General features: G+C 35.5%; 3 protein-coding genes across 3 annotated transcripts; all 3 read left to right on the top strand.

Annotated features, from left to right (window-relative positions):
- Positions 1–2,250: 2,250 nt before the first annotated feature.
- Positions 2,251–7,697, top strand: LOC107869134 (receptor-like protein 12). The gene is made up of 3 exons (XM_016715700.2): positions 2,251–4,848; positions 4,927–5,142; positions 5,627–7,697. The coding sequence occupies exons 1-3, from the start codon at positions 4,695–4,697 to the stop codon at positions 5,800–5,802; spliced, it is 546 nt and encodes a 181-aa protein (XP_016571186.1). The 5' UTR covers positions 2,251–4,694; the 3' UTR covers positions 5,803–7,697.
- A 1,694-nt stretch (positions 7,698–9,391) lies between these two features.
- LOC107868264 (probable LRR receptor-like serine/threonine-protein kinase At3g47570) lies at positions 9,392–13,160 on the top strand (the record flags this gene model as incomplete). The annotated part of the gene is given in 2 exon segments (XM_047402881.1): positions 9,392–12,597; positions 12,693–13,160. A coding segment is annotated over 1 exon segment (798 nt). The 3' UTR covers positions 12,459–12,597; positions 12,693–13,160.
- LOC124891057 (receptor kinase-like protein Xa21) lies at positions 12,495–13,072 on the top strand. Its single transcript, XM_047402880.1, has 2 exons — positions 12,495–12,597; positions 12,693–13,072. Exons 1-2 carry the CDS (start codon positions 12,495–12,497, stop codon positions 13,070–13,072), a joined length of 483 nt encoding a protein of 160 aa, XP_047258836.1.
- Positions 13,161–21,415: the final 8,255 nt, after the last annotated feature.

Raw genomic sequence — 21,415 nt, 5'->3', positions numbered from 1 at the left:
CCTTTTAAAAAAGCACTCTCGTTAGTTTGCTATTTGAAGTATTTGAACACCCTTTTGGAGGTGGTGTGGGTTTGATCAACACATGAAGCCCTGAATGGCTAGTTCGTATCTTCTTTGATCCTGCCTTCCTTCACATTCATGCATTCTCTATCTTTTGGGAGTATCAAATATGAATTCAAGTTTTCTTTAGCTAAATGATTACTTTAAGTACAAAAGATGTCTTCCGGAACCAAATGGATAATACTATTTTCTCCTCTGGATTCTAGAGAAATGTTTCTATGTCAAAGGAAATTTCCATGGTCCTTGCAAGTGGAGTTTTTCTTGTTGCTATAAGAATTCTTGGTCAACGTTATCTTCCTCATCTCCCCGCTAAAAAGCGTCCAGTCAACTCATCTGACATGATCTCTATTCTGAATCAGTCCATGGAATCTTGCAAGGTATGAATTTTATTAGTTCATCTGGTTCAGGGACTTGAACCTGAAACCTCGAATTATATTCTCGACCACTTCATTGACACTATAAGCCACTTTACACATCTTACATGTCTTTTTACAGCAAAAAGATGAAATTTTTCCACAATCCATTGCTCATGGTCTTTGTTTATTGAGAAAAAGAAAGAGGGTAACATCCCTACTCTGTTGCTGCAGTCTTTTTTAATTCCACAATCCACTTGAAGCATGAGATTGTTTCCAAAGATTGAGATCTTAATTCCAGCTCAACACCATCAGAAGGAATTGAAGATGAGATGAAAGCAGCTGCACAAGATATTTCCAGTTATCCGGTTTCTTTTTAGGATGCAGTTTCTGGGTTTACTTTTCTCTTTTTTATTTGGTCATTACGAACATAAAAACACAGAACTTAAATAGTCATGGTCAGAATCAAGGATAACGAAAGGCTTTGGTCTATTGTGAACATCTAACCAAATATATTCCATTGGGAATAACTAAGAATTGCAACAGCGGTAACCACTGTATTTTATGGACAAGCTCGGCCACTTTATCTAGCTTACATCACTATTCACAACTGTAGGTCCCCCTAGATAAATGATTCAAAATTTCCTAAAATGAGCTAATTGGGGTCAGATTTGCACTTTGAGTTTAACGAGATTCCAGCCTACAAATCGCGGTGCCGAAAATCAATGGGCAGCAAACCCTTTAGTGAAAAACCTTTATGGAAAGAAAAAACTTGTTCCTGGTCAATACAAACATTCACAGTAGCTGTTTCATTGATTGATTGTCTAAGCTAAGCCTACAAAGATATCGATCAGTTACTTAACTTGAACGATTTTTGAATGCAGGCTTGATAATCGAGGTCTCAAGATGATAACCCGCCCCAACGATGATGTTGTACTGGAATTATTGATGTCATTAAATCCCCAAAGTTCATTTGCTTTGGTAAGTAGATGAACATTTTTGGACCGCCACATTCAATTTTTGCACAATAGTTAACAGTGCGGAGCAAGATTTTTCCCAGGTATGAAGGATTAAGGGAAGTTAACGTTTCTTGTTTTGTTTCTTCACCGGTCCCCTCCTTAATATACTATAATGTGAGTTCAGTTGGCTCGCTGCTGCAGCGTAGTGTGGTTGAAGAACAACCTTTGTTTTCAGGCGTTAATGCAAAAGTGGCATTGTTGAAATAGAAAAGGGAAAAATATACTCCCGAACTATGATAAATGATACGTATATACCCTCTGTCATACTTTGGGTATACATATGTTCCTACCGTTAGTTTGAAATATACCCCCGAACAATGATAAATAATACGCAAATGCACTCCGTTAAACTTTGGTACACATATGTCCCTACTGTTTGTGTAGAATCTACCTCTGAACCATGATAAAGGGTACGTATATACCCCTGGTCATACTTTTCGCACACATATGTCCCTACTGTTAGTGTGAGTAGCATATACGTACCATTTCATCAACGGTAGCGGCATATGAGGAGCATATACGTACCATTTCATTAACGGTAGGGGTATATGTGTACCCAAAGTATGATGTAAGATATATACGTACCATTTAGCATGATTCGAGCGTATATTTGTCCCTTTTCCGTTGTTGAAATATGATAACTCTTAAGGATTATAAGAAGAATATCTGACCTTTATCGACACCAGCCATATGTGGATAAGACAATCAATCAGTGATAACATCAATAGTCAAGTTTGTATTAACAACGATAAAGAGTACATAAATATGTCTTCACAAAACAGCATAGCCAACAGGAAGTAGAGCTTCTTAATCTTCTGACTCAATAACATCATGGTCCACTCGTGCACGGAACGTATGGGTATGGAAATCACATGTACTCAGTACGCATCACAAGCCGACAATGTTGAACTAACAACTATATTACATTAAGCATGACATTTTACCTAAACGAGATCTCATTAGCACGTACAGAGGTAATACAAAAGAAGTCAAATAATCATTGGGATCTATCCTTCCTGCTCACCTTTTTAATATATGGAGGGAAGAATCTGAGGGTAGCCTGATGATAAGCAACTAAATCTATAATGACTATATATTTTTTAATGTTGTCTCGATGTAGTAGTACCAAGCACCTATTTAATCGTGAAGTACAAATAACAAGAATTTTTTTAAAACCTTTGTTAACTTAAATCGACTACACAAGCTGTCACACTTTTATACCATTTGGAAACTCACAGAGAAAAATATAATTTCGACATAACAAAAGAATCCTCCATTTTAAAATCTTCTTAGTGAAAATCTTTGTTACGCATTAAATATGCAATACATTAAGAAATAATAAGTAAACAACCATCCAAACAAAGTGTAAGACATCTTTATCTAATTATTGCATTGGTAGACATCTTTAATGCCCCCACATAACATGGAAAATTTATCTTTTTTATCTAAAATGAATGGCTTCTACACTTGGATATCAATTTGACAACCACTTTTTTTGTTTTGTTGAAACGATATTTTAGTTGTATTAATATTTATATGACCAAATAAATGAAGAAAAGTTGTTTTTTTCTTTTTCCTTAGAAAAAAAATTCGAAATAAAAAATTTCTAGATGACGTAGACATCTATGCATTTAATTTTGGGTGTATACAAGTAGACATTTAAACTATTATAAAGTTAAACAGTTAAACACATGCACCCTAAGTGGCAAATCATGTGAGATGCACACGTCCTACATGTCATATTGTGTGAGATAATATCAGCCAAAATAAATATGAGCAAATAGAGCATTCTCATTTTCAACAATATGAGACACACATCACAAGAATGTCAAGAAAAGTTGAATTCTTGATGTGCCCACACAAGAAAAACACACATTTGTGTCCACACTTTAGTATGTGCCGGAACGGATGTAGAAGGTTGTTTACGGATTCGACTGAACTCAGTAGCTTTAATCCAAATTCAATATTTTTATTAAAAAAATTCACTAAATATGTAAAAATTTAAATTTAGAACAAGGTTATCAACACCTGACATATGTCGCTATTTTGAATTTTAACCCATAAAATTCAAGTTCTGACTCTCCGTTTCTCAAGGTTCAGTGTTACATTTTTATATACAGCTTTACTTGCTTTCCGATAAATTTGTGTAAAACATGTTAAAACACAATAACGATTTGCAAGACTTAGTTGATTTGGTTTGTTTCGAATGGTCAAGTCCTTGGGTCCTACATAAGCTGGAAAATAAATTTAGGGAACAATATTCAAAAATGGATTTAAAAAAAAAAGTATTCAAAAAAAGATATTCTTCAAAATTATCACTATATAAAGTCTCAAATACCACAGGTTACTAGCCATACCATTTTCCTACAAATTTATGCAATAATGGAGAAAATATTCACCTCTTTTCTCTTGTTGCTTCATTATGTCATGGTTAGTTCAGCTATGATCCAAACCAAAACTACCACTGACCAATTAGTTCTTCTTTCTATAAAATCTCAAATCATTTTCGACCCCTTTCACTTCTTGGATGAAAGTTGGTCTCCAGCTATTTCTGCTTGCCATTGGGTTGGAGTCACTTGTGGCTCTCGTCACCAGAGAGTGAAGTCCCTAAATCTTTCCAATGTGGCTCTTATTCCACATGATTTTGGAAATCTCACATTTCTTGTTTCTCTTGACCTGTAAAGCAACAATTTCCAAGGAAATTTGCCTCAAGAAGTGGCACACTTGCGTCGGCTTAAGTTTCTTGATTTAAGTTTCAACAACTTCAGCGGGAAGGTTCCTTGTTGGTTTGCATTTTTAAACCAACTTCAAGTTCTAAATCTTAGGAATAATAGTTTCACTGGTTCTACCCCTTCTTCATTTTCTAATATATCCATCCACACTTGATACTTTGAATCTGAATTTCAATTCCATAGAGGGCCAAATACCAAAAGTGATTGGAAACCTTAGAGAATTAAAGTTGAGGGATAACAATCTCGTAGGCTCTATTCCTCTATCACTCTTGAATGCCTCAAGGTTGGAGGCTTTAGATATATCTTATAATTCACTTCAAGGAAACATCCCATAAGGGATCGGCAATCTTCACAACATGAACTGGTTGGCCATACAATATAATCAACTTACGGGTTCTATACCATTTACAATTTTCAATATTTCTAGGATCGAATTCATTGCATTTACTGGCAATAGCTTATCAGGAAGTCTTCCCAATGGTTTATGAAATGGTCTCTCAATACTCAAAGGGATTTATCTTTCTCATAACATGCTTCATGGTCATATGCCTACAACCTTGTCAAATTGTTCACAACTTCAAATATTGTCGTTATCATATAATGAGCTTGATGGACCAATACATGGCGAAATTGGAAGATTGAGTAACTTGCAGAGCTTGGCGCTTGGAACTAACCATTTCACTAGTGCGTTTCATCTTATGAATACTAGCACTATTGTATCTTATTACTTCAGAATTTTATTTTAATACACATTCATTTCAGGGATAATTCCACAAGAAATTGGGATTCTTTTTAATTTGGTAGAGTTAGGCATGGAAGATAATCAGATTACTGGCTCTGTCCCGATCTCCATATTAAATATCTCATCGCTGCAAATTTTTTCACTGCGGAGGAACAATCTTAGTGGATTCTTACCACGGGAGATTGGCAACTTAACCAAGATGCAACATCTACAGATTGGTGGAAATAAGCTTATAGGTACATATATATTCTAATGGTGTCTCATGTTAATTTTTACAGATCCATTAGAAATATTAAAATTCTATTAATTTGTGCATGTAATGAGTAATAAAATGTAACAATTATAAATACATCTTCTAAACACCATATAAGGAGCGTCTTTTAATGTTTAAAATTAATTTGTTTTAAAAAATAAGCAGTAAATTTGAACCCCTGTTTGTAATTAGCTAATTTCTAATAAAGTATCATTTTATATATTTGAGTCCATATAAAAATACAAAACTGCACAATCAGATATTCATAGAAAATTAAATTAAGAATTTTAATGGAGAAAAAAAATATATAATATGTACATCCTCCTTAAGAATTTGATCAATAACAATTTTTTGAGTTCTTGTCGACACCTTTTCATCAGGTCAAACTAAGGCATGAATCACATAGATAAGCATTGAGACAAATAGTTCATCTCACTTGTATTCATCTTTTCTTCATGTGTTGACAGGTGAAATACCCAACGAGATAAGCAATCTCGTTGAGTTGAAGCTACTTAGTCTTAGGATTAATAGATTTAGTGGTTCACTTGACATGGAGATTGTAGTTTTAGGTGGATTGAGTGAAGAATATGAAGCAAGAAACAGAATGAATTCAAGAGGAGAAGAAACCAAGAACACAGTATGAGATTTAGAGAAGAAGAAGATGAGATTTAGAGAAGAAACTGATATGGAAAGTGTATTCTTGTTCCATTTATTATTCTTGTTCTGTACAGGTTATATATATACACATACAGTTGAGATTAACTAACATAGAAAAAATACTAACTAACTACTTAACTACTCTAACTGCTAGTAACTACTTTTTGGAAATGTTGCTATAGGGAATAACTGTATTTTGGAAGTCACAGTTACTGTAGCTTGTGATCACTTTTAGCATCTGGAATGGACTGCTTAGCCATTCTCTACACTCCCCCTCAAGCTAGGAAGTGAGAAAATGTTAGGAACACCTAGCTTGGAACTGAGATGTTGTAATTGTGCTTTAGTGAGTCCTTTGGTAAGTAGATCAGTAGGTTGATCCTGTGTAGAGATGTATTTTGTAGATATGAGGACTTGAGTGATATTTTTCCTTATAAAGTGGCAGTCAATCTCAATGTGCAGTCAATCTCAATGTGTTTAGTCCTCTCATGGTAGACTAGATTGGCGGCAAGTTGTATAGCAGCTTTACTGTCTGTATAGATATTGATAGGTAGAGTGACTTCAATGCTGAGTTCTTTAATTAATCCTTATAGACATATGATTTCTGTGATAGTGGTTGCCATGCTTCTGTACTCAGCCTCAGCTGAGCTCCTGGAGACAGTCGACTGTTTCTTTGACTTCCATGAAACTAAGGAACCTCTATATTGTACAAAGTATCCTGTTACTCATCTTTTTGTTTGGGGACAGGAGGACCAATCTGCATCACAATATGTAGTGATAGTAGTCTCAGGAGAACTGGACAGTAAGACCCCTTGACCTGGTTGGTTCTTCACATATCTTACAATCCTTAGAGCTGCTGTCATATGAGACTTCTTAGGCTGTTGTAGGAACTGACTTAGTGTCTGAATCCCAAAGGAGATTTCAGGTCTAGTCATTGTTAGATATAGCAGCTTACCTACCTGTTATAGTTTTTTTTATGAACAAGGAGTCATCATGTTCACTCTGTTTGAATTCAAATTTCAGTAATGCTTGAGATAGCTTTGCATTCCATTGCCTTGGTGCTTGCTTTAGACCATACAGGGATTTAGTGAGTACACACCTTATTCTCCCCCTGACTCTTAAATCCGTGAGGAAGATCCATATAGATCTCATCAGTCAAGTCACCCTATCGAAAAGCATTAAACACATCCATCTGATGGATGTGCCACTTCTTTTGAGAAGCAATAGTCAAAATAATTCTTACTATTTTCATCATCACAACTGGACTAAATGTTTCTTGATAGTCAATCCCTTCGTTTTGGCTATAACCCTTAGCCACTAATCTTGCTTTGTATCTCTCAAATTCACCTGAACTCTTATATTTGATCTTATAGATCCATTTGCAACCTATAGGAATCTTTCCTTGTGGAGTAACCACATCCCAAGTGTGATTAGCTTTTAATGCCTCAATTTCAGCCTTCATTGCCTCAATCCACTTAGGCTCAGTTATTGCTTCCTTGTAGCTTTTAGGTTCTGTATTGACAGGTATTCTTGAAAGATATGCTTGATAGGACTTGCTTACCTTGTCATAAGAGATATATTTGTCCAGTGAGTAGGGTGTATGCTTTGCATGAGATACAAAGTCCTTCATCCACAGTGGAGGTCTTTTATCTCTTGATGATCTTCTAGTCTCTTCTGGTTGTGTTGCTGATACATGTGCATCCTGCAAAAAGATCTGAGTAGGTAGATGTAGAGCATTGTGAAAGTGCATCAGGAATCTCAGTAGGTAAGCTTGTTTCCTGAGTAGAATGAGGTCCACCAGTAGATTGAGTATGAGTGATTTCTTCATCATTTGAACCAGTGAAGTTGAAAATTGTTGTGGGATGCTGATGTTGTAACTGGAAAGGGAAAATTTCTTCTTTGAATATCACATCTCTGTGTACAAAGAAAGTATGAGATGTTAGATCATATAACAAGTAACCTTTCTGAGTAGTAGCATAGCCCATATGAACAGCTATCCTTGACCTACTCTTAAGTTTATCGGTTTCTTATATCGCCTTAGAAAAGCACAGGCATCCTAAAACTCTAAGATGTGACAAGGAAGGGGATTTGTGAAATAACAGTGTGTAAGGAATGCTATTGTTAATTACAGAACTTGGAAGTCTGTTAATAATATACACAGCAGCCTAAACACACAAGCCCCAAAATTTAAGAGGAATGTGAGCTTGAAATCTAATGGCTCTAGTGAGCTCAAGAATGTGTCTATATTTCCTTTCAGCAATGCCATTTTGCTGAGGAGTATAGGCACAAGTGGTTTGACATATAATACCTAGGGAATTGAACATGGTTGAGCAAACATTGTTTAAGAATTCAGTACCATTATCTGTCCTTACACATTTTACTGTCTTATCAAATTGTGTTTTACTATGAACTAGGAATTTTTGAATAATAATGCAGACATCACTTTTGAGTCTTAATAGGAATATCCAGGTATATCTTGACAAATCATCAACCACAGTAAGGAAGTATTTATGACCATCATGAGTAGGAGTTTTATAGGGTCCCCATAGATCCATGTGCAACAAATCAAAGCAAGCATGACTTTTTGAACTACTAATAGGAAAAGGAACTCTGGCTTGTTTAGCACAAGGACAGATAGTGCATTTATCAACTATATCAGTATACTGGTTGTGTTTTATGCAAGTAGTTTCTTTAAAACTGAGGTAGATACATGACCAAATTTCTTATGCCACAGGGCTATGTCTAGTTTTCAATCTATCTTAAGCAAAGGAATAGAAAAACTAGCTGCAATATTAACATCTGCTGAACTTGGATTGTTGGACAGTAGATAGAGTCCATCCTCTTCTTTACGAATCATCTTCACCCTCCCATGTGAGAGATCCTAAAATATACAGAAGTTAGGTAAAAAAAGTAACAGAACAATTTAGTTCCTTAGTGATCTTAGATACAGAGAGCAAGTTGAACTTGAACTGAGGTATATGAAAAACTCCAGTAATGATATTGTTGTCAGGTAAAATACTTGAACCAACAGCTTCAACCAGTGAGAATCCCCATTTGGTAGATATACCTTCTTTGAATTAAGAGGTTTGTGGACTGTGGTTTTGTCCAGACTATTCAGGTCTGCTACCATTTGATTGGTAGCACCTGTATCAACTATCCATACAGGATTTGTTTTCGTGTTATCAATGAGAGTTAAAAATTTGTCCATACCTGTTACATTACCTGCAACATTTGCTGAATGGACTTGATTTGAGGCTTTGTTTAGGAAATGAAGTAACTGCTGATATTGTTCCTTTGTAAAATTGCAGGTTTCAGATTGATTTTGTTGTCCATCTGATGATCCTTGTACTGAGGGCTGACCTCTGTCCAAATTGGCAAACTTAACAGTATAGTTTGATGTGAGTGCAGAACCTCCATGATCTTAAGAAGTTGAATGCTCAGATACTGCATTGTATGCTGTATTGGACCCTTTTTTCTTGAACCTAGAGTCTTGTGGATAACCTACCAATTTGTAGCAATTTTCTCTGGTGTGATTCTTGAGTTTGCAATAGTCACAAAATAAATGACCAGTTTTCTAGAGTATGTAGCAGAATCACCACCTGTGTTAAATCCATTCCTAGAATACATTGCTACCTCAAAGTTTTGATTCCCTGACAGACGATTAGGACCCAAGATTCGTGATGTAGCCACCACAGACTTCTGGCTTTCATCAGACGTGATCATGGAGTAGGCTTGGTTCACATAAGGGAGAGGGCTCATTAACAAGATCTGTGATCTTGTTTGCATATAAGAGTCATTTAAACCCATAAGAAACTGAAATAGTTTGAGTTTTTGTAGGTGTAACATATACTCCCTGGATTTATCACATTCACATGATGGAGTAGGCATCATAGCTTCAAATTCTTCCCATAGACCTTTCAACTTAGAGAAGTAAACAGACACTGAACTAGTTCCTTGAGATAAGGTAGCAATTTCTTTATGTAAATTTAAAGTTCTTGACCCATCTATCTTGTTATAGCGTTCAGCAAGATCTTCCCAAACATATTGAGCACAAGAAGCATACATAATGCCACCAAGAAGACTTTTCTATACAGAATTCTCCATGACAGCACAACAGCATTAACTCTTTGCCAATTTCCCTCAAGTCCTGGATATTTTTTTTTAACATGTTCCATCAACTAAACCAAGTTTATTCCTTCCTAATAAAGCTATTTTCATAGACCTATACCACAGAGAATAGTTCTCTGCACCCGTGAGTTGGAAGGAGATAATTTGAGCACCACTTACATCAGAAGAATGCAGGAAAAGTGGATGATTGTAATCGATTCCAGGAATCTGTGTGCTACCATTGCTTGATTGTGGCTCTGTGCTCACCCCATGAAATCCAAAAGCAGTTGCATTGTTTGCCATTCCAATTATCAAGATTCCAGTTAACTCCCAGACCAATCTTTAGCGGAATTTGATCGATTTATTCAACTAGTAATACCAGCTGATGAAGGCTTTGATACCATGTAATTTTAGGTGGATTGAACGAAGAATATGAAGCAAGAAACAGAATGAATTCAAGAGGAGAAGAAACCAAGAACACAGTATGAGATTCAGATAAGAAGAAGATGAGATTTAGAGAAGAAACTGATATGGAAAAGTGTATTCTTGTTCCATTGATTGTTCTTGTTCTGTACAGGTTATATATATACACATACAGTTGAGATTAAATAACTTAGAAAAAATAGTAACTAACTACTTAACTACTCTAACTGCTAGTAACTACTTTTTGGAAATGTTGCTACAGGGAATAACTGTATTTTTGAAGTCACAGTTACTGTAGCTTGTGATCACTTTCAGCATCTGGAATGGACTGCTTAGCCATTCTCTACAGAGATCTTCAACATATCAGGGCTGAGAGTGATTTCTCTTTCATTCATCAATCTATCAGGAAGCCTCCCACCAAACATGTGTTCTTTCATACCCAACATTGAAGAGCTTTATATGGGCAACTTAACCAATCTTGGTGGGACTATCCCTCATTCCATCTCCAGTTATTCAGAACTTACTATTCTTAAGCTTTCTACCAACCAACTCACTGGATTTATTCCCAATTCTCTTGGATATGTGACTCATCTACAGTATCTAAATTTAGAGGCAAACAATTTAACCAGCGACTCATTATTAAGCTTCCTGACTTCCTTAACCAATAGCAAAAATTTAACAGCTCTTTATCTATCTTTCAACCCTCTAAATGGCATGCTTCCAGCCTCCATGGGGAACCTTTCCACATCTCTTATAATCTTTCAAGCCAGTGGTAGCAAAATAAAATGGCGAATTCCAAATGAAGTTGGGTAATTAAGCTGCTTCTTAGACCTTGATCTTTCTGCAAACAACTTGGCTGGATCGATTCCCACGTCAAATGGCAACTTGATAAACCTGCAGGGCTTGTTCTTGAGTAATAACAAACTTACAGGATCTATCGGTGATAATCTATGTAAATTGCAGCTCTTGGATGTCATCAACTTGAGTCAAAATCCACTTTCAGGTTCTCTTCCTAATTGTTTCGGAAAGGTTACTTCCCTTAGAGAGATACATGCGGGTTCCAATAAATTGAGAACCAATATACCATCAAGATTATGTAATCTTGAAGATCTAATGGTTCTTGACATATCGTCAAACAACATGGTTGGTTCTTTAACTGCAGAAATCGGAAAATTAAAGGCTGCAACACTTATAGATCTGTCGATGAATCAATTCTGAAATGGAATTCCAAGAGAAATTGGAGGGTTGCAAAATCTGGTGCAGCTTTCTTTGAGGCACAACAAGTTGCAAGGATCTATATCTGACTCAATAAGCAACATGGTAGGTTTGGAATTACTAGACCTTTCTGATAATAATATATCGGGAACTATTCTCATGTCGTTGGAGAAACTTCAATACCTCAAATATTTCAATGTTTTTGTCAACAAATTGCATGCTGAAATACCCTCAGGGTGTCCTTTCAAGAACTTCTTGAGTACATTTTTCATCTACAATGAAGCACTGTGTGGTTCTTCAAGGTTTATTGTCCCACCATGCCCTACTTCATCAAAGCATAGATCTAGTAGGAAAAAAGTGCTTATTCTTTTTCTTTTGCTGGGAATTGCACTAGTATTTGTTCTTATCACCTTGGTGTTTTTCTGGATAAGGTATAGAAGAGGTAAAAGAGCTCCTCAACAAGCTGATTCATTGTCTGCCATGACAAGAGAAAGAATTTCATACTATGAATTGCTCCAAGCAATTGATGCGCTTAGCGAGAGTAACCTGATTGGTTCCGGAAGTTTTGGCTGTGTCTACAAAGGCGTTCTCAGAAGTGGTACTACCATCACTGTTAAAGTGTTCAATCTTCAACTAGATGCAGCATTCAAGAGCTTTGATACGGAATGTGAAGTTCTACACAGCCTTCGCCATAGGAATCTTGTAAAAGTCATTGCTAGCTGTTCCAATCTTGATTTGAAGGTATTAGTGCTCCAGTATATGCCTAATGGGAGTCTTGAGAAGTATTTGTATTCGCACAACTACTTTCTCGACATCAGGCAAAGACTAAGCATAATGATAGATGTGGCATGTGCTTTGGAATATCTGCACCATGGGTGCTTGTCGCCTGTGATCCACTGAAATCTGAAGCCTAGTAATGTCTTGCTGGACGAGGATATGGTTTCCCACCTAAGCGACTTTGGCATTTCGAAACTGCTTGGTGAAGATGAGAGTGATTTATACACAAAAACATTAGCAACATTGGGTTATATTGCGCCAGGTACGTCTCTTGATTTTGCTTTGCACATTTCTTTTCCCTTTCTCCTTTTCCACCAAGTTATCATGTTACATCTTTAAATAATTGTTTGATTGTAGAGTATGGAGAAGATGGATTGGTGTCTACTAAATGTGATGTGTGTAGTTATGGAATCATGTTGCTGGAAACATTTACTAGGAGAAAGCCTAGTGAGTTTGAGGGAGATCTTAGCTTGAAGCAATGGGTGAGTTATTCACTTCCTGATGCAGTAATGGATGTTGCGGATTCCAACTTGGTTCCACTGATGGATAATCACTTGAACAAGAAGTTAGATTGTGTAGCATCAATAATGAAAGTGGCACTAGATTGTTGTGTTAAATCTCCAGGAAGACGGACAAACATGAAAGATGTTGTAGGGATACACAATCAAGATTGTGTAACATCAAGATTCAACTTCTCGCATGTTGAGCATGCTCTTGGCGACTCTTGTTCCAAATAAATTGTTTTGTTTAAAATGTTTGTTAAATAAATGTATTGATGTGAAGAATGAATTTTTTTTCTGGCAATGAAAGGAATTTTATTAATTACTTTACAAGACCAAGGGATAGTACTCCTTGACTATTGCGTAATCGTTTGCAAAATGGGTCAATTTTACATATTGACACCCTTTTACACCTTCTTGAATTTACTTCTTTATATTTTGACACTACTAAATAAAATTTTTGGCTCCGCAACTATATATGTATATGGTGTTATTTTCTCTTTAAAATATCGTATGGGTATTTCCTAGCAGCTTCGAGGACATTGACCCACATGTTACTTCTTTCTACATATAAAATACACCCCAAATATATTCATCCCAATGATTCAATTTCAAAGATACTGTAAAAGCACAACGAGAAATGTTCCCTGTCTCATTAAGGTACTCAAGGACATTCAGATGCTATTACACAAACCTATAATCCTTCTGCGATGACTAACTAACGTCTATATATAGGTATGGTCTTCAATTATGTGTCTTTCTATGTGACACCGTCAAAAAACAAATTTAAATATTTGATATAAATCTTACAAATTTTAACTTGTCACTGCATCTCACAACGTTTGCAATTAACTCATTTCTGCTTGTCTAGCCTCTTTTAATTCACAACAGAAAAATATGAGTTAATGCAATTAACTCATTTCTACTGAGACTTGTAAGAAAGATATGTTTCTTTTGCAGACAATAACTTTTCTGCCGCCTGACTGTTAAACTGAATTATACTGGACTCTTACACTTAACTGGAGTATCTCTACAACACTCTTTCTAAAGAAGTCCTAGTAGCATTAGGGAGCAAAGAATCTATGACATGAGTTACACAAGACATCCAACTAAGGAATCACAACAATGAAACTACTCTATGGCATGGAATATAGACTTATAAATCGTAAACTAGGACAAAATTACAAGGCCTTAGGCAATGCAACTTCTTACTTTCAAGCTTAGCACACTTCTCGAATACTCCCTCAACTATACATTTCCCCTTAAATATCATACTCATTCGATTCAACTTATAATTCTCATAGGGGAATTGATAAATCTTTCTATATCTTTTTAAAGTTTACACCCTAAGCATAATGTGTCTTACCACTTCAATGACAACTTGAACTCTTACTATGGATTCACTAGCGCATATTGCGTTCCTCTGCTTAAATCCCAACAGACATTCAAGCCTATCTTTATAACTACATATGAACTTCAAGGCAAACACCCATAAAGGCATACTTCATATATTCTCTATACCACTATCGATACAACTCCCACGCGCTATCTCAAGAACATACACACACAAATTTCAACTAACCATCACATGCATCAAAGACTTGCCCCAATATTACTTCGTACTTATGGACTTATCTAAACAAGCATACAATGATCTTTTACCAACAAGAAACATTTACTCACCACCACTATCATTATATAAGGAGGAGTCACTAAAAGGTTAGAAAATAAAACCTTGAAGCATGGAAGGTTATTATACAAGACTTGACACTTAACTGAGGCCTGAGGAATAGCAAATCAACATCGAGGATTTATCAAAGTCATTTGAATTAAGGAATACATGACTATAAGATGAATCTCACCAATCATAAGGGGTATAGCATGAGTTATGGGAACTTCGCACACTATGAAGCATGGGCACATGAGTCATGAGCTGCATGACCTCAATTTGGAGTTCATAACATATGGAATGTGATTCTGACTACTGAATGAACTGGAACTCCTCAATTTGGGACTGGAAGAGTACATGATTCTCTATCACAAGCATGAATACGAACTATGATCATGGAACTAAAACGTAAGGCATGAGTAGGTATTGGGATAACTAAAAAAATGCTGCGGTAAGAATGGGTTGAGTCTTACCCTCACTTTCTAATGTTCCATGTCATACTGACATTACTAGTAGAATCTAAGATCCTGACTTGGTTATTCATCCTATCATCTCCCCCTTAGCTTCAATCAATCATCTTAAGTTTGAGAGATCCCTTACTAGACTCTAAACTGAACTACACTTACTGCACTTTGGGGTCTGGAAAATGACAATACACGTATATCATAGAACTTAACCTGAAAGACTACACCTGAAAGTGGAAAACCCATTGCAAATATTACCTTCTGAGACACACTCCTATCTTTCTATAGCCCCAATAATCATTACATAATACTTGAACACTTACTAACTTCGAATCTTCATGAATATCCCTATAGTCGGGGTGCACACCCTTTAGTGCTTCAACTCTTATTTCTATTAGTTCAACATTCAAAAAAAAATCAACTTAGATTCTAACACTTAGCATCGATATCACCAAGTCTTTGATGAACCAATTCTACTTCCGTCATAGCCCACCAATATCGCGACTCCAAACTTATATCTCTCTACCATGAGAATCAAGATCATATCAAAAGGCTCAACACTGTCAATCAAAACTTCTTAACTTGGCCATTTAGAACGCCATGTACCATCTAACTAGTCTTTTTCTATCTAGCAACTTAACGTTACTACTAGCCACACGGAACATGCAATAGCCTTAGAAAATGCCGCAACTCCATATCACTTTGGACATATTTCTACAGCATACATACAACATCATAATTCACTACAGCTCAAATAAACTTAAGCTCTTGCATACGATGTTCAAGCCTATTAGATCACTTCCCTATAACTAGTATCATTAACTAAGAAATCATCACATCTACCTTCATGGCCATCAACTATTCAAACTTAATGTGCAGTGCTAAACATGGTTTACAATCCAACCTTACACACAATTTGCACTTGGGAAAAAAAATATGAAATAAAATATCAAGAAACACTAGTACACTAGAACTCCATAACAACAACAATCGATCATAATCATATGGCCTACCCTTTTCACAATCCATTAACACATCCTCCTTTTATACATCATTACTATCTACCCATTTTTTTTACAGCTAAACTTAGTCCATAACTCTATAAGTTTCAATTAAACTCCCTCTTGCAATGTCAGGGACCCCTAAATTAACTACACTCACCCACCAAGTACCTTCATCAATAACCTATACTCTTCTTGCAAAACAAACGCCGTCAACAACTCTTTTCATACTTTAAGCAAATAACAATTCACCTTAACAAATAACTCCTTCTCTACCTTCTACTAAACTAACACACAAGGTCGTATCACTTCATTACCAACTCAATCTCATGGAAATTGATTCGGCTATACATATATTCAATAAATCTCCCTTACCACTTTTCTTGCCATTACGCCACTAAACCCCAGTTCCAACCAACATAAGAACAATAAGATGAACAACAAGTTTCTAGTGAATTGAAATTGGCCCCACACGACTCCACTAGACTTTGATTTTGTGTTTTGAACAAAAAATGAGATGAATGACAAGGAAACTATGCTCGTGAATCGAAAGAGCCCCGGACGGCTTCACTAGACTTTTAGTTTCAAAAACACAATGATAATAAGATTACAAGAGATAGAAACTTTACACACAACATTCAATAATCTAAGAATACACATCTTGCTATGTATAAATTAAAAAAATCTGAGTCAAACACTTCCCTCACAGGATACCATACAATCCACACATGCCACTAGCTACTACATTAGTCTATCAATATAAAATGGTAAATCATTCTCAAACATCAGTTATTCGACTAAACACATTTATCTACACAAAAGTCATCCTCACTCTGATTTCAAACCTTGCGACTTCACATCACCAACTTCTTGGTCCAATATCAGTACCAATAGGTCATGACACTGTCACTTTAACTTGTGCTACTACTCGGGTGGAAATACAATTCCAACATTCTGCTACACATCATTCCCCCTGAAGCATGAAGTCTGAAACATAAGTTTTAAAAAGGACTTAATACACTTAATATTGCAAGTTGAAAAGCATGATTTCGTTAGAATCAAAGTTCACACTAGAATCAATACACCTTGGAGGACTAACAGACTCTTCTCAAGACCTTTCACAATTTTAAAATATTATATGACTCAATCAAAAAGGACCATACCATTTAGACTCTAAACTTCTACACTTAAATCACCCTAATAATGAGACATATCTGAGCACATCAAAGTAAGGAAAGAATTGGGATGACTTTACTTCCGTATGTGCAACACCATAGCACGAATTAGAGTATGTAAGAAGAATATTCTAACTCCATAACACAAACTAAAACATGAAGAAAGTGAGAAATTCCTAAATGCCTAGTAGCCTCCTGCCTATAAGTGTGGTGCGCTACACACCCATAAACAAGACTCTACCCTATATGATTTCGCAGATACCTTGGGAACATAAACCATGCTTTAATATCAAGTTTGTCATGACCCAAACCGAGGCCCTAGACGTGACGATCATCGCAAACCATAAAGGCTTGGACACCCTTATAACTTGTAATCACATACACTGTCCTCATATAAAAATGATAATTCAGAAATACCTAATAAAATGAAATCATGGTCATTAAATCTGAATTCAAATCTTAATGAAAACTTCAATTCAAAACATTTATGTTATATCTAACGTAGTATGTTAAATCTCTACTACATGCATAAACCCAACATAAACCCAACCCTTCTAAAATATAGAAGCTCACCATGGAACTCTACACTTATGTTTGGAGAAAATCTACTACTTATCAGGACCCCTAGATTGAGCCTCAGAACCTTGAAGAGAGGGGGTCAATACAGATGTACTGATACTTAGTGCAATCCAAAATAATGTATTTATTTATAACATAAGTGAGAGCAATTCATAAAACATTTTACTTATAATATATGAAAACACATGGGCACATTTTAGAGACTTTGAAACATTTGTTTGAAACCATGACTCACTCTTTCTCTTACTTCTGAGCTAGATGGTACACCCTACAATTTGTAATTCCATGTGATATATGGAATCTGCCCTTAACTCGACGGTCAAGCCCCCAATCCATGTTTGCCGCAAGGATTGGAGTATCTATAAGGGGAACACGCAAGATCACATAACAGGGTGCCAAAATCTTCAATTAAATAAATATGTCATGGTAGTGCACAAGATCACAAAGCAGCGTTCCTAACCATAGTCCCAAATTTGGGACGACGTGAATCAAGGTACACAAGATCACAAAACATGGTACCGTAACCTCGTGTCAGCAAATCACGGTTTCTAGCATAGTCTCTCAACTCGTACTTTCTTCAAGTAACCATCTAACTCTCTTTAAGCCCATTTTTAAAACTTTTCTAAACATGCATCGTTCTTAATTCATAATCTAAAAATCTGATTTCAAACATGTGTTTTATTCTGTTATGAATTACTATGACTTTAATTAAGTTGGTGTCGTCACACCAAGACTTACAAGTCCTATTTCTGAGCCATAATGTACCATGCATGATTATTTCATCAAAACATAATTCATACCATCCAAGCATGCAAATAATATAGGAAATTTCATGTTCCACAAGAACAAGTCAAAACCATGCTAAGATTCTCATTCTTTCAATAACGATGTGGTGGTCATGTATTTTTGGCAAACATGCAATTATTTCATTAAAAGTGTATTCAAAGTTTATCAACATGCACAACCCTCTCTTTTGAATTCAAAATTATATTCAAATCATAGCAATAATCAAGATATTTCAAACACAATTCATATCATATAAAAGATGAGAAAAATCATAACAAGAGAGGGATTCTTTAGGATTCATGCTCTCAATTGTATATTGATCCATAAACACAAGCATACATATATATTGAGTTTCAAATGAATTTGGGGGAAGGCCTAAAGACCAAAATAATAATGATCAATGCTTCTAAAATATGCTAGTAATTGTAAATTCAAAACACCTTTCTTAAGAATCATGATTTCTAAATTGTTAGCATGAATTAAAGATGGTTTCTTTGTCCATGAAATTTTAGGAAAATCCCACGTACCTTAATTTATTACTCTTGAATTAACACTTGCTTTAGGGATGCTATTCGAACAATTGATGATGCTTCTTATAGCCCTCATAATGGGAATTCCGAATCTCATAGAATTATTTAAAACCCACGGTAAAATCTTAAGATATTTTGATCTTTGGGTTGAAACCCTAAGAAGTGTTCTTGGTGATTTTGAGAGAGAATCACATTATTTTGGTGTTTGGGGGATTTAATCCAGTGTTATGGCTGAATAGAGGGTGGAAAATACCACTTTTTCCCTTAAAAATGTGAAAATAGGACCTGGAAATTGGGTGCGTGCGATAGAGCGTGTGTCGCACGCTAATCGTGTGATGCTACTGTGTCAGTCACAAAAATGGCCATAACTTTTTGTTAGGTATCAGATTTTGGAGAAATTAGTAACATTGGAAAGATAATTCGAAGAACTTTCATTTGATATATATTAGGCCCTCTAATTTGTTATATACAAAAAGTTATGGTCGATTGAAGTTGACCTAAGTTTCGATGCTCACTCAAACTCGAACGATAGGAAAGCTTTCAAATCGTCCTTGAGTTAGGGGACCCCTATGATCTCAATTCATGCTCAAATAGGTTCCCACACTACATAATTGATTAACATGACAAATTTGCATAGGATTTATGGCTTTTGGATCATCTACGCATAGAAATGAAATTTTTTGTTCTAGCCCAAAATGCGGGGTTTAGAGTAAAGAAAAGGGTAGGGATATGACTAGAAATCAATGCTACAGTTGTAAGGAATATGGGCATATTTCTAGCAATTATGGCAAGAAGTTTTGTAATTATTGCAAACAACAAGGATACATTATCATAGAGTGTCTTACACGCCCTAAAAAATGTAAGGTTAATGCTTTTCAAGCTGGCACAAATGATTTCACTACTAAGAACTCATCTTCGGGACAATTTCTTACTCGTGAAATGGTAAGACAAAATCATGTCAGCCTTTTCAACTTTAGGTCTACAAGATAATGATCTTGCATCTAACTTTTAGCTTGTTGATTCTGGAGCTTCCAATCATATGACCAACTCATATAGTATGATAAAAATGTTTGTAAGTATCATGGTCCATCAAAAATTCAAGTTATCAATGGTATAAATTCACCCATTACCAAGGTTGGGGATATTACTAAAACTTTAAACAATGCTTTTGTGTCTCCAAAGCTCTCCACTAGTCTTATTTCAGTTGGACAATTGGTAGATAGCAATTGTGATGTGAATTTTTCTTGTAATGGTTGTCTTGTGCAGGATCAGGTGTCGGGGACTATAACTGCGAAGGGGCCTAAAGTTGAATGACTGTTTTCTATACACTTTTCCATTCCTCGTGTTCGATCATTTGCTTGTACTTCTACACCTAGTAAGAATGAGGTATGTCATAAGCTCTTAGGAGATCCTGATTCTATTGTGTTATCTCATTTATCAAATTTGGGTTTATTGGGGAATAAAAATCAATTTTCCACTACTTTCTTTGATTGTTCTACTTGTAAATTAGGCAAGAGTAAAATTCTTTGTTTTTTTGATTTTGGTAGTCGTACTACAGAGTGTTTTGATGTCATTCATAGTGATGTTTGCGATATTTCACCAATTATTTCTTATGTTCATTTCAAGTACTTTGTGACATTTATAGATGATTATAGTCGATTTATGTGGGTGACTTTTCTTCATTCCAAATCTGAGGTATTTTCCATATTCAAGACATTTTTGGCCTATATTGAGATTCAATTTTATACTTGTATCAAATTATTTAGATTTGAATCTGGTGGAGAATATATGTCTTATGAGTTCAAAAAAATTTTTCTTGAAAAAGGAATTGTCTTAGAACGCTCCTGTCCATATACACCACAACAAAATAGAGTTGCTGGACGTAAAAACGTCATCTTTTAGATGTCACTCATACTTTATTGATTGAGTCCTTTGTTTTATCTAAATATTGGGTGGAAGCTTTGTCTACTGCTGTTTACTTAATTAATAGACTACCATCTAAAGTCTTAAATCTTGAATCTCCATATTATTGTCTTTATCAGAAAAATCCAAGCTATGAAATTTTTCATACATTTGGTTGTATTTGTTTTGTGCATCTTCCTCCTTATCAGTGTCATAAACTTTCTGTACAGTCTACTAAATGTGTTTTTATGGGTTATAGTACTTTACATAGTACTTTACGGAAAGGTTTTCTCTGTTATGATCCATGTTCTAATTAATTTCATGTTTCTAGAAATGTTGTTTTCTTAGAGAATCAGTATTTTTTCCTACTCATGTTGAGTCAAATCCTGCTTCTCTTTTTCTTCATACTTTTGAGGATTTTTCATCTTCTTCTAAGAGGTTCAAGTCTAAATTTGTGTATGAACACCGGAGGCC

Source organism: Capsicum annuum, unplaced genomic scaffold, assembly GCF_002878395.1.
Source record: "Capsicum annuum cultivar UCD-10X-F1 unplaced genomic scaffold, UCD10Xv1.1 ctg2967, whole genome shotgun sequence".
Taxonomy (NCBI): Eukaryota; Viridiplantae; Streptophyta; class Magnoliopsida; order Solanales; family Solanaceae; genus Capsicum; species Capsicum annuum.
Note: the sequence above shows the minus strand (reverse complement) of the source record. Positions and strands in the feature narration are given on the sequence as shown.

Bases quoted from the DNA above. Each gene is read 5' to 3' on its own strand.
- LOC107869134 (XM_016715700.2), top strand. From the start codon at position 4,695: ATGCTTCATGGTCATATGCCTACAACCTTGTCAAATTGTTCACAACTT. The intron at 4,849-4,926 runs GTGCGTTTCATC...CATTCATTTCAG, and splicing joins TGGAACTAACCATTTCACTA to GGATAATTCCACAAGAAATT. The intron at 5,143-5,626 runs GTACATATATAT...ATGTGTTGACAG, and splicing joins TGGTGGAAATAAGCTTATAG to GTGAAATACCCAACGAGATA.
- LOC124891057 (XM_047402880.1), top strand. From the start codon at position 12,495: ATGGTTTCCCACCTAAGCGACTTTGGCATTTCGAAACTGCTTGGTGAA. The intron at 12,598-12,692 runs GTACGTCTCTTG...GTTTGATTGTAG, and splicing joins ATTGGGTTATATTGCGCCAG to AGTATGGAGAAGATGGATTG.